Source organism: Panthera onca, chromosome C1 (genome assembly GCF_046562875.1).
Source record: "Panthera onca isolate mPanOnc1 chromosome C1, mPanOnc1 haplotype 2, whole genome shotgun sequence".
Taxonomy (NCBI): Eukaryota; Metazoa; Chordata; class Mammalia; order Carnivora; family Felidae; genus Panthera; species Panthera onca.
In genome coordinates this window covers 179,590,956-179,605,302 of record NC_138346.1, presented here as the reverse complement: position 1 = coordinate 179,605,302, position 14,347 = coordinate 179,590,956, and the positions used below count along the sequence as shown (strand labels likewise).

At 35.4% G+C, this 14,347-nt stretch overlaps 1 protein-coding gene across 3 annotated transcripts in view; it reads left to right on the top strand.

The window, feature by feature from the left end:
- Positions 1–14,347, top strand: part of ZFYVE9 (zinc finger FYVE-type containing 9) — a 219,099-nt gene that overhangs the window by 144,147 nt on the left and 60,605 nt on the right. For all 3 annotated transcript variants that reach the window (XM_060624561.2, XM_060624560.2, XM_060624559.2), the window contains one exon: positions 1,634–1,789. In XM_060624561.2, the coding sequence (XP_060480544.1) occupies positions 1,634–1,789 (156 nt within the window). The remainder of the gene's footprint in view (positions 1–1,633; positions 1,790–14,347) is intronic.

Below are 14,347 nucleotides of genomic sequence, written 5' to 3'. Positions count from 1 at the left end.
ACAACTCCCCACCAGAGTAGAGGAGGTGGATAAATTATCCAGGAGGGTCAAACAATTTACATGCTAGATTTAAATCTCATACACCTTAGTTGTGTGCAAAGCCTTATTTGAGAGAAATGTTAGTTAGCTAACACATAGTAAAACTTCAGTACCTTGTAAGTTAAGATTCAGAAACCTCTCAGTTCTTGGGGCTAGTTTCTTGGGCATCAGAATGAGTTAGAGGACAATTAGAATCTTGATTCTAAGACGGTGTTGGAAAATAGAGAATGCATTTATCCTGGATGAATGTTAATAGGCAGAGTTTTGGAGAAAGGAGGGAAGCACTGGGGAACTATCCTCTCATTCTCACTGTATACTTATTTTAAGTTGACCTCAGACACCAGAAACACCTATATGCTACTTCCTTTGAGGTTCTATATTAATAAAATACAGGTTTCTGGTTTACTTGTTAATTGTACCCTTGTATGTTTGGCCAGTTGTTAATGCTTGCCTCCTTTCCTTCTAGAATCATATTTTAAAATAACTTGCTTGAAATTTCAGTTGACCATATCTAGTTCATAATTTATACTTAGAAAATAGCTAACCCAGAATTCCTGAAGTGTACACCATCTTAATATAGTTGGATTGGATGCTTCCTGTTTAGATACATAAAGTAACATTCCCTAAAGTGAGAAAAAGGAATCTATTAATTTTGATATACATTGTGATATCTATAATTATATTTGAATCCTATTTCAATTCCTTTGGGGATCCTATTGTGTTGGAGTATAAATAATAAAGGTGTCAAAGAATGAACATTAACTACATATGGCTTGTGCTATTGGTTCTCCACAAAGTCTTAAGGTAAAGAAGTGGAAGTAAGTAGTCCAGAAGAGCCATCCTCTCACCACTTTCACCACTTTTTACAGAATGAAACCAAGTAAAATCATGTCTCTGTTTATCTAGAATTTTCTCCCAAAAAGGACTGGCTGGTTTAGTCAGTAAGCATGCAATGCTTGATCTCGGGGTTATAAAGTTCAAGCCGCACTTTGGGTGTAGAGATTACTTAAAAATAAAATCTTAAAAAAAAAAGAAAAAGCTATAATCTTTCAGTCACAGATTAAGTTTAAAAAGTATATGTAAAAGTATATATATTTTTAGGCCACAAGCTGAATCCAAAGCTATAATCTTGGCTTTTATTGTTGTTGTTTCTAGTTTTACATAAGTAATTATTTCCCTTGGTAGAGTGACTTTTTTAAAATACAGGTGGGGGGGGAATATATTCTTTAATCATTATAGCCTAGGATACCTAGTTTTGTTTTATTTATTTTATTTTTAATGAAATGTTTTTCTTTAGTAATTACACCTTCCAGTAATAGGAGTTAAAAGTTTTAATTGCATTTTCTTTTGCTTTTTTCTTTTACTTCCCTTCCAGTTGTTTTTCTAAGTATTTGCTTAAAGCCAGAGGCATTGGTATGTTTTATTTTCTACAGTTGTTTTTTGGCTCAATGCATTTATAGTGCACAATTGAATTATATAGTTTCAGTATGACCTATATTGTTCTTTGCTGTATTATAGCACAGGTTTCTCTGCATTTTTAAAGGAAAATATTAAGAAGAATGTCTTTATTTTTATATATTTATTCCATTTATAGATGTGAACAGGAAGTGCTGGTGTTTCACAACCAAGGGAATGCATGCAGTGGGTCAGTCTGAGATAGTCATTCTTCTACAGTGTCTACCGGATGAGAAGTGTTTGCCGAAGGATATCTTCAATCATTTTGTGCAGCTTTATCGGGATGCTCTGGCAGGTGGGGACGCTTTATGACTTAGTCTGCACCCTTTATAAGATGATAAAAATTTTTGGAGTCAGATGCAAAATAACAATCATAATTTTGGAAGCCTGGCATTGGACTTTGGTATCAGTAGCAAGTTAGAACTTGCCAAGGTTTAAGGAAATATAAATTTTAGTGCTTTACTTGGTGTAGTCATTATTATTTTACAGAATCAAAGTTGTATGAGAATCCATTGACCATGATGTAAGAATATTTTCCTTTGAGTGGTTTAGGGGTCATGATATTGGTACCTGGTAGAAGGAAGCATAATCATAACTTACTACTTGTTTTTTCACTTAACAGTACCTATATAATCATAACGTAAATACTCTTTATTTAATTTTCAAGTTTCAAAAGCCACTAGCATGGACAACTTTATTATGGTTTCAAAATAAATTATAAATATTGTTAGCCCTAATAATGTAAAAGTATGTGCATAGCTATTGGAAAAGACTAAGAATACTAATAGAAAGATATTATAAGTTGAGAGAGAAGAAATATGTTTATGTATACATTTGGCATTACAAAGTTAACCTCTCCTGAATTAACAGAGGCAGTAAGAAGTGTTGTAGTTGAGCTATAACCTCATTATCATAACCGGAAATAAGAAAACAATATCTGTAGTTGGTAAATAGAGTATAAGAACTACAATAAATGAATAGAAGAGATTGTCTCTGAGGAACAAGCCTTGGAAAGGGGAGTGAGGTTGACCAGGTGTTAAAATTATTTTCATGTATTACTTGATAATGTTTTATAAATATATTAAAACCATAAATTATTCATGCTTTCTGAATGCAGTAATTCCCCTTGTGGGATTCTATGCCCCCCAAAAAATACCTAAAATGTAAAATACACTTTGTAAAGGAAGGTGTTTATTGCAACATTACTTAAATTTAACACAAAAATTTAGAGGTAATCTAAATGCCCAGCTATAGGTGAAAGGTTTAACTGTGTTATACTGATGAGATGTATGCATCTTTTTTAGAGCATTTTTTAGCCATTAAACGTAATATTTATGAACAGAATGTAGCAACATGAAAAATGCTCTTGAAGTAGGTACAAAAGCAGGATATAATGGCATCTTTAGTGTGATTATAGCTTATGCATAAAAGATTATACCTTGATGTCTTAGTCTCTGTGATCATTCAGGTGTAATATTAAATGAGGACAAGGCAATACATTGGCAACTGACCACATACCTATGAAGTATCAGTCCTAAAATGTATGGGATTAATATGAAGTCAGGTGGAGCTGTCAGGCCATGTAATACTTGGGACCTAAATTTATTTCCAGAAATGAATTGAAACAGTCACTTTTCTCCTCAGTTTGGATGTATTCACATGTAAAAACTATAAACAGAGAAATGACATTGGGGGCCCAAGCAGTTGGGGGGTTTGAGAGGGAATTAGGGACAAAGGAATGGGAGGTTCATGAAGGTCTTGTTCAGAAGTCCATCCTTTATTCTTCAGACAATGAGGAACAATTGGAAAAAAATGAGGGACAGAAGCAGATTTGCATTTTAGAAAGATGACTTTAGAGGCAATACGAAAATGGATCAAAGTCTATGTGTCTCGTGGCAGGTAAACTGAGCTAAGAAGCAGTGAATAAGCAAAAAATTATCATGGTTAAACACTAGACTACAACTCAACAATAAAAAAAATAAACTGCTGATACATACAACATGGATGAATATCACAGACATTATGCTGAACAAAAAAGTCAGGTACAAAAAAGTACATATTACGTGATTCCATTCACATGGTTCTCTGGAACAGGCAAAATGAGTCTGTGGTGATAGAAATTAGATCAACGTTTCCTGGGGTGAGTTGGGGGTGAGTTGCCCCTGACTACAGAGGGGCCCTAGGAACTTTCTGGGATTATATAAATACTTATATACTATATAGTGTTAGGTATAGTAGTTTCATGAATGTTCACATTTGTCAAAACTCATTGAACTATGTACTTAAAATTGTTGGGTTTTATTGCATGAAATTGTGTATACCCCAATAAGATTGACTTAAAAAGTTTTTTGTTGAGATATAATTGACTGTAACATTAGTTTCAGATGTAAAATATAATGATTCAATATTTGTATTTATTGTGAAATGATCACCATGGTAAGTCTAGTTAACATCCATTTTCATACAGTTACAATTTTTTTCTTACCAATGAAAACTTTTCAGATCTACCCTCTTAGCAGCTTTCAAATATACAATGCAATATAATATTATTATAGTTCCCATGCTCTACATACATCCTCAGTACTAATTCATAACTGGAATTTTGTACCTTTTGACCACTTTCACTGGTTTTACCCACCCTCTCAACCCCCATCCTTCACCCACCCATCTGTTCTCTAAATCTATGAGTACTACGGGGTTTTTGTTTGTTTGCTTGTTTTAGATTCCACGTATAAGTGAGATCATATGTTATTTATTTATCTTTGTCTGGCTTAGTTTACTTGAAATAATGCTATCAGGGTCTATCCATGTTGTTGCAAATAACAGGATTTTCTTTTTTATGGTTGAATAATATTCCATTTTATATATGTGCACCACATTTTCTTTATTCATTCATCTGTTGATGGACACTTACGTTGTTTTCATGTCTTGGCTATTGTAAATATTGCTGTAATGAATATAGGGTGCAGATATCTTTTTGAGTTAGTATTTTTATTCTTTTCAGATAACTATCCGTGAGTGGAATTGGCTGGATCATTTGGTAGTTCTATTTTTTATTTTTGAGGAGCCTCTATACTGTTTTCCTCAGTGGCTACACCAATTTACATTCCCACCAGTGGTGCATGAGGGTCCCTTTTCTCCACATCCTCACCAACACTTTGTTGTTTTTTAAAAAGCTATTGTTAGAATCCAGCAAGAAATTAAGAAATTATCAGGGTTTAATAAAGTAATTTAGTAATAGCAGTGGGAATAAAGAGTATCGGAAAGATAAAAGACAGTGATGTGTCATTTCAGTAGGATTTGGTAATTAACTGTATGTGGGGGATAAGAGGGGACAAGTCAGTGGCTTCACATTTCTGGCTTGGACATCTGAGTGGACTGTGTTCTTATTCATCGAGATAATAGAAGAAGAGCAGATCTGGCAGAGGAGTGGGAGATTGGTTCTTTGTTCAGTGTGTGGAGTTTGAAATATTGACAACAGTGGCGATATGTAAATAGACGATGAATATGTGGATACAGATGGACCTCAGGAAGTAGATCTGGGCTAAAATACAGATTTGAGAGATTCGGTATTTATGTGATTATTGAAACTATGGTAGTGAATGGGACAGGCCAGTGTGAAGAGACTAGAGCTGAGAATGGAGCTCTGAGGAATACCAACAAGGAAAGGCTGTGGTCATTGCATGAGTCATTAAAGTACATGTTTACCATAAGTGGTTACTCATTTTCCAGAAGTATCCTTCTATATCAGTAGAGACCATTTTGAACTATCATATTAAAATGCAAAATTTCTACAACAAAACTTACTTTGAACTGACAGTAAGATAATAGTGAAAGTCTAAGGTGAGATTATAACACATGTAAGCTGTTTTAAATATTATCTGTAATATAGGATGAGGGCATGCACATATATATCTAAGTAAATGACATTTCAAAGGCATAAACAAGTAATCTTTAAGGGTCTATCCTCAAATAGAAATCATTTTGCAGCTCATAAAAACTAGGAGGTATCTTTGATCATCTGGTACAAACTCTTCATTTTTTAGATAGGGAAAATGAGACGTTTTTAGATGAGGAAAATGAGAGGTGTTAATGGCTTGTCTAAATCACAGACTTAGTTGGTGGCAGAACTAGGACTAAGGCTCCCAGACTACTGTTCTTTACGTCAGTTGCCTCTATGTGTACATAGCAGTTTTAAAAAACAGGTATGCATCTGAGTTATACCAGTTTTAAGAATCCTGTATTTTAGAAATCAAAGTAGTAACTTGATATATAATTTCACTATATTTTTCTTTAATAAGTGGAAACATCTTTTAATTAGTGGAAACATCTTTAATAAGTACAAACATCTTTTACACCTAAATGTAACACATTGCATGGAATTGGCAAATTCTGTCTTAAATTTCCTGAATGTGAAAGCCTTGAATACTCTATCACTTGCATGGTGGTTACTCTGCCATAAATCACTCAAAAAGCCTTAGAAGCCTGGGATGCCTGGGTGGCTCAGTCGGTTAAGTGTCTGATTTTTGATTTCGGCTCAGGTCATGAACTCATGGTTTGTGGGTTCAAGTTCTGCATTGGGCTCTGCACTGACAGCATAAATCCTGCTTGGGGATTCTGTCTCTCTCCTTACTCTCTGCCCCTTTCCTGCGTGCTCACTCTCTCACGTGCACTCAAAATTAAGATAAATAAACTTAAGAGAAAAAAAAAAAGCTCAGGGGCTCCTGGGTGGCTTAGTCAGTTAAGTGTCCAACTGAATCTCACAGTTCATGGATTTGAGCCCCACGTCAGGCTCTGTGCTGACAGCTCGGAGCCTGGAGCCTGCTTCAGATTCTGTGTCTCCCTCTCTCTCTGCCCCTTCCCCACTTGCACTTTCTCTCCCTCTCTCTCTCTCCCTCTTTCAAAAGTAAACATTAAAAAAAGTATAAAAAAAAAGTCTTAGAAGCCCTTGAATGAACTTTCTTTACAATTTCCTATGTATTTTTAATCTATATATATTTGATAATAATGTGTATATATGTGTTTCTTATTTAACATATAATTTTTTTGTCATGCATAGTTGCTTATGCTTTCCAAAGTGAGAGGGAAAATTACATTTTGTGAGTAATAACATTCTGAGACTTTAAGCATGCCTTCTGGTTATTATAATGCCATGGGAGATTCTAGATTATATATTGTTTCTTGCCATCTCCCCACCCTTCTTCTATCTTTTGTACTTGATTTTTGCAGATAGACATTCAGAACATGTATTTGAATGAAATGAGAATTGTATCTACCAGATTATTATTTCTAGAGTTAATGTTTGGTTGTTTCCCTCTCTTACTCAAAACTTTTAATGAGCCTTATATTGCCTTCAGAATAAAATAAGTTTATTTATTTTGGGATAGAGGGAGCTTCTGTGGGGAAGGGGTAGAGAGAGAGGAAGAGAGAAAGAAAACCAAGCAGGCTCTGCACTGTCAACGCAGAGCCCAGTGTAGGGCTTGAACTCATGAACTGTGAGATCATGACCTGAGCTGAAATCAAGAGTTGGAGGCTTAACCAACTGAGCCACCCAGGTGCCCCTCAGTTGTCTTAAGCCTTACTCAGAGATGACTTTTTTTCATGAACTCTTCCCTAATAATCCTCCCAGATAGAAGTAATCTCTTCTTCTGAACTTTTTTACTTACCTTTAAAAAATTATTTGGTGTATATAAAAGCATTTAAATATATTTTTAAAATAATTTTGGAAGTTATAAAGCAAAATAACAAAATAAACACCCATAAACAAAATACCCAATTTAGGAAATAATGACCAACCCCTTGAAGCATTGATCAGTGACCAATCTTGATTACATCTTCCCTCTAAACTTTCCTAACCTTTAGGTAACCACTGTCATCAGTCTTGTGTTAGTAGTTTTCATGCTTTTCTCTGTAATTTTATCACAAGATTATAATACATTGTTTTGCATGTTTTTAAACTTTATACAAATGGTATCACACTGTATATATTTTATGTGGGTTGCTTTTTTCATTCCACCATATGTTTCTGGCATATGTTCATAGCTCTAGTGTTCTAGTTCATTTCATTTGCAGCTACTGTTTTATACCTCTTATATAAATTTACCACAATTTATTCTCCTGATGGATAATTTGCTGTTCTCACCAGTTTATTATTATTCAGACATGTTCTCCAAAATTTTTGTACATGTACACTTAGTAGAATTGCTGGTTTGTAGGGTATGGATATCTTCAGCTTTATTAGATGATGTTAAACTGTTGCCCAGAGTAGTTTACCAATTATGCCTACCTGTCCCCATCCCTAGTATATAAGAGTTGCCAACATTTGATATCATCAGAGTTTTAATTTTTGCTCATCTGGTGAGTATAAAATAGTATTCATTATGGTTTGCATTTCACTAATTTTTTTTCTAGATTATCTGGGCTGTTTTTATTTTTAAAAATTTATTTTTTTAATTAATTTATTATTTATTTTTATTTATATCCAAGATAGTTAGCATAGTGCAATAATGATTTCAGGAGTAGAACCCAGTGATTCATCCCCTACGTATAACACCCAGTGCTCAATCACAAGTGCTCATCTTCCTTAATGCCCCTGCCCATTTAGCCCATGTTCCCACCTGCAATCCCTCCAGCAACCCTCAGTTTGTTCTCTATATTTAAGAGTTTCTAATGTTTTGTCCCCCTCCCTGTTTTTATATTATTTTTGCTTCCCTTCCCTTATGTTCATCTGTTCTGTGTCTAAAAGTCCTCATATGAGTGAAGTCATTATGATATTTGTCTTTCTCTGACTAATTTCGCTTAGCATAGTACACTCTAGTTCCATCCACGTTGTTGCTGATGGCAAGATTGCATTCTTCTTGATTGCTAAGTAATACTCTGTTGTATGCCACATCTTCTTTATCCATTCATCAGCCAATGGGCATTTGGGCTCTTTCTATACTTTGGCTACTGTCAATAGCGCTGCTATAAACATTAGGATGCATGTGCCCCTTTGAACAGCACATCTGTATCCTTTGGATAAATACTTAGTAGTGCAATTGCTGGGCCATAGGGTAGTTCTATTTTTAATCTTTTGAGGAACCTCCATAGTGTTTTCCAGAGTGGCTGCACCAGTTTGCATTCCCACCAGCAGTGCAAAAGGGTTCCTCTTTCTCCACATCCTCACCAACATCTGTTGTTGCCTGAGTTGTTAATGTTAGCCATTCTGATAGGTGTGAGGTGGTATCTCATTGTGGTTTTGATTTGCATTTCCCTGATGATGAGTAATGTTGATCATTTGTTCATGTGTCAGTTGGCCATCTGGATGTCTTCTTTGGAAAAGTGTCTATTCATGTCTTTTGCCCATTTCTTCACTGGATTATTTGTTTTTTGGGTGTTGAGTTTGATAAGTTCTTTATAGATTTTGGATTCTTACCCTTTATCTGACATGTCATTTGCAAATATCTTCACCCATTCCATTGGTTTACCATTTAGTTTTGCTGATTGTTTCCTTTGCTGTGCAGAAGCTTTTTATCTTGATGAGGTCCCAATAGTTCATTTTTTGCTTTTGTTTCCCTTGCCTCCGGAGACGTGTTGAGTAAGAAGTTGCTGCGGCCGAGGTCAAAGAGATTTTTGCCTGCTTTCTCCTCTATGATTTTGATGGCTTCCTGTTTTACATTTAGTTCTTTCATCCATTTTGAGTTTATTTTTGTGTATGGTGTAAGAAAGTGGTCCAGGTTCATTCTTCTGCGTGTCAGTGTCCAATTTTCCCAGCACTGTTTGCTGAAGAGGCTGTTTTTATTCCATTGGATATTATTTCCCGCTTTGTCAAAGATTAGTTGGCCATACGTTTGTGGGTCCATATTCTGGGTTCTCTATTCTGTTCCATTAATCTGAGTGTCTGTTTTTGTGCCAGTACCATACTGTCTTGATGATTACAGCTTTGTAATACATCTTAAAGTCCAGGATTGTGATGCCTCCAGCTTTGGTTTTCTTTTTCAGGATTGCTTTGGCTATTCAGGGTCTTTTTTGGTTCCACACAAATTTTAGGATTGTTTGTTGTAGCTCTGTGAAGAATGCTGGTGTTATTTTGATAAGGATTGCTTTGAATATGTAGATTGCTTTCGGTAGTATTAACATTTCAACAATATTTGTTCTTCCAATCCATGAGCATGGAATGTTTTTGCATTTTTTTTATGTCTTGTTCAATTTCTTTCCTAAGCTTTCTATAGTTTTCAGTGTATAGATTTTTCACCTCTTTGGTTAGATTTTTAATTTCCACACAGACTTGGAAATTGCAAAGATAGGCAAAATGAAGTATATATGTCATTCTGAACTAAGGAGAAAGGAGTAGTAGGGATCTGGAACTTCAAAGGAAAGGAATGCAATTCACAGGGAGATGAAAAAGAGTAAATGTTTCAAACGTTTGCTCCGCCACTCAGAAACAATGGGACATAAAGAACTTCCATCGAACAAGCCTTGGTAGGTTCCTCCCTATCATCCAATACCTAGTTCAGAGTATCAAGTTATCTATGGTGATAGCTCTCTTCCCAGACCAGGTCCTTTATTTAATTTTTTTTAAGTTCATTTTTATTTATTTTGAGAGAGCTAGAGAGCAAGCAGAGGAGGGACAGAGAGAGAGGGAGACAGAATCCCAAGCAGGCTCTGTACCATCAGCACTGAGCCCGAGGCAGGGCGGGAACCCACAAACAGATCATGACCTGAGTGGAAATCAAGAGTCAGATGCTTAGCTGACTGAGCGACCCAGGTGCCCGTATTTAATTTTTTTGTAGGCAGTTGTGGGGAGGTAAAGAGCTATTCCTGAACCTGCTGGGTTTTAATTGCTTGTTAACTTAAGATAATCTTCATGCCAAAGGCCCATCTTAGGGCAGCCTGTCCTCGGCTCCTATAGAGGTAAGGCTCTAAGTTTTATTGTTTTGGGTTTTTTGGTTTTTTTTTTTTTGTTTATGGGCATCCAGTTGTTCAACACCATTTGTTAAAAAGACTATTTTCGGGGGCGCCTGGTTGGTTCAGTCGGTTAAGCGACTGATTTCAGCTCAGGTCGTGATCTCACGGTTCATGGGTTTAAGCCACGGCGTCAGGCTCTGTGCTGACAATGAGGAGCCTGCTTGCAGTCCTCTCTCTTGCCTCCACCCCCTGCTTGTGCTCTCTCTCTCAAAATACATATAAACTTAAAAATACCATCATTTTGACAATTACCTTGATACTGTTTTTGAATATTAGTTTATATTCTGTATATGGGTCTCTTTCTCTATTCTATTGATCTGTATGTGTACATGTATGTGGATTTAGTTTTATTTTTACTGCTGAGTACTGAAAGTGTACTTTTCATCTGAAAACACATTTCTTTAATTTGGAAAACTCTAGGTTATTATCTCTGAATATTACTTCTGTTTCATTCCCAACATTGTCTTCTTCCTTTTTGATGTTGGAGCCTCTGAACTCAGTCTTCAATATCTCTGAACTGTTGTTTTGGGTAATTTTCCTTTGCTTTTTGTGCTGGATCCTGGGGCACATTCTGTTTTCAAAAAACTTATTAAGAATATATTAATATGAATTAATATTTACACTGACATACTAAGGTTTACACTGCTATTTTTTTTCAATGTTTGTTTATTTTTGAGAGAGGAGAGAGACTGTGAGTAGGAAAGGGGCAGAGAGAGAGAGGGAGACACAGAATCCGAAGCAGGCTCCAGGCTCCGAGCTGTCAGCACAGAGCCCGATGCGGGGCTTGAACCCACAAACTGTGAGATCATGACCTGGGCCAAAGTCGGATGCCCAACCGACTGAGCCACCCAGGTGCCCCGTACACTGCTATTAATTTTTAGCATTTAGATTTAACTTTGGAACAAAGCAAGAAGACAATTAAAATTATAAACACAGAATGTAAATATTAACCTTGTAAGTTAAGTCATTTTCACCTTTGAAAATTGCTTTTTGTTCCCTTTCAGTCATTTGCAATTTTATGTTTGCAGATATGTTTATCGTCTCTCAGCTGTTCCTTGGGTATCCTAAATCTAATCCTTGAGAATTGAGAGGATTTTTATATAGTATAGTCATGGGTGTGAAGGCACAATTGAAGCTGCCTTAAACCTTCCAGTGGCTTCCCACTACAATTAGAATAAACTCCAAATGCCTTTGGCCTGCAAGATTTTATATGATCTAGTTCCTAAAGATTTCTTTGACCTTGTGTCTTACTACTCCTTAGTTTGCTTTAGCTACATTGATCACCTTTGTGACCTTTGAACCCATCAAACTCAGTCTAATACCTTGGCTTTTGCACTTACTGTTTCCAGACCTGGAATGTTGTTCTTTACAGATCTTTACTGGTTGGTGCCTTCTCTTCATTTGGGTCTGTTCTCAAATGTTTCTGCCTCAAAGGATTTTTCCCTGAACCTCTTGGCTAAAGAAATATTCTCTTCCCTCCCTTCATCATCTTTTACATTACTTGCCTTGTTGTATTTTCTTCAAAATATTTATCACTGGTTTTACTAACTGATGTTGTTTGTCTTCCTCCTTTCGAAAATAAGCTCTATGAGGACAAGATTTACCTGTCTTGCTCAATTCTGCGTACCAGTCTTTAGAACAGTCTGGCACATTGGATAAGCTTAATTAAAACCAAACAAACAAACAAAACCTGTGGATTGAAGGAATCAATAAATTGACATGATGTCACTTATATGATCAATCCCTAAAGATTTCTTTGACCTTTCTCTTCCTATTCCTTAGTTTGCTTTAGCTACGTTGGTGCTTTTTTTGTCATTTGATGGAAAAGTACCTGGAGGAAAGGAGACTTCAGAGAACACTTCTGTTAATAAAAATGCTGTGCTTATTATTTCTCACTTCTTGTTCCCTTTGGGACTTGGAGACTAGAGTAAAATACTTTTGAGGTCAACCAAAGAGTGTTTCTGAGGCCCAGTGTTTCTGGTCCTTGAGAAAGAAATACCATGGGTCACTCAAGCAGATTACTTGGGAAATTTCATATCTTTAAAAACAAATTTTTTTTTTTTGTTTTCTCTTTGCCACTCTCTTTGCCATTTCTCCTTGCCACCTATTCTGTTTCTAAAATCTTCCTTACTTTGTATCTTTAAATCGTGGTCACCTGAGTTAACCCAGATAAACTTTTGGTTAATTTAAATTTCTTACATAGGTTTATCAAAAGGCAAAGTAAACTTTAAAGTACTATATTATTAATTTGAATGTTATTAATAAATTTCATTCATCTATGAATTTTATTTTTAATAATTGTGTAATGTCACTAATAAAATTATAGGCCTCAAATACAATGGAGTTTGATCTTTTATTTTTTAATGTGGAAGTTTATCTCAATCTAAGAATATATATGCATACTTACTATTAAGTTAGAAAAGATGTGTTTAGATATTTTTAAACCACCGTCTCTTGCCAATTTTCTATCCCCACAAGTATTTAGAAGAAAAATTATAGGTGAATTAGAGGAGGGGGGGAAAAGATTTTTAAATAGTCTGTCAAAGAATATAAATAATTGATAAAACATTTATAAAAACATGATTGGTGTCCTATAAATGTTTGTGGAATGACTGGAAGTCTTTTGTGCATATTAGAAAATATTTTATTATATGTATCTCTTTTTTGGACCAGTTCTAGCAGTACATGTTATATGGTAAATGCTTGATTGATCAGTCAGTGTCCAGTAATTGTTTCAGATTTTAGTGGCTTGCTGTTATTTCTCATGGCCATAAAAATTATACTGCTTATAATCTTTAGTATTTCTAAAGCAAGTCACTTTTTTATCTGTAATATAAGAAAAACAAAAATAAAAAACGTTTCCTAACAAGTGTGTTTCCAGAGAAGGAAGAACTTCATTGGTGTTTTCATCATCAGTAATATTTTTGCGTTGTTTTTCCAGTTAAAGAATGTTGTATCATGGTTCAGATTTTTAGTCTCTTTTTGCAATTACTTGTGAATCGTTTTGGTTAATTAATTTTGTATCTTTCTATGAGCAGAGGAGCCATGGTATTGCTGCTTTGCAAGTAATTTTTCAGCCAATGAGAAGTAATATGGAATTATTTATGAAGAGGTGATTTAAGACTAATATCTTGTATTTATTGAGCACTTACTACATGCTAGGCCGTATATTCATTGCTTTCTGTGCACTGTTTGATTTCTTCTCAACTAGAACTCTGTGAGATTCTTCTTGTTCTTGTCCCAGTTTTACATATGAGGAAACTGAGAGGCACTGAGGGCATAAGTAACTTGCCAAAGATCAAATACATGATAAATGGCTGAACTCAGGTTTGAATTCAGCTATATCTCTAAATCCCATGTTTTATAAAAGCAATAAGCTGCCTCTTGAACTTTTTGAAGTTACATAGTAAATCTCACAGATGCTCTAAACTGAGGAAATGACCTTTAATGAAGTACTCATGCTTAATTTTGGTTTACTGTATTACAAACAACACCAAGGGACTATTTAAATTCTTTTGATGTTTAGTTATGTTAATATTCATGAATATTAATATTTCTTAAAATAAGGGAGGCATTTGTTCGGAATTTTTTTCTCTGATTTTATCTTTTTATTAAAAGTTTTTTTAAATGTTTATTTTTGAGAGAGAGAGAAACAATTGCAGGTGGGGGAGGGGCAGAGAGGGAGACACAGAATCCAAGCAGGCTACAGGCTCCGAGCTGTCAGCACAGAGCCTGACACAGGCTTGAACACACAAACTGTGAGATCATGACCTGAGCTGAAGCTGGACGCTCAACCGACTGAGTCACTCAGGCGCTCCTCTCTGATTTTATTTTTAATATTAATATTCTCACACAAAAATCACCGAAAATAGGGGTAGGGTTGGGAAGAGAGTGCAGTGAGACGGGG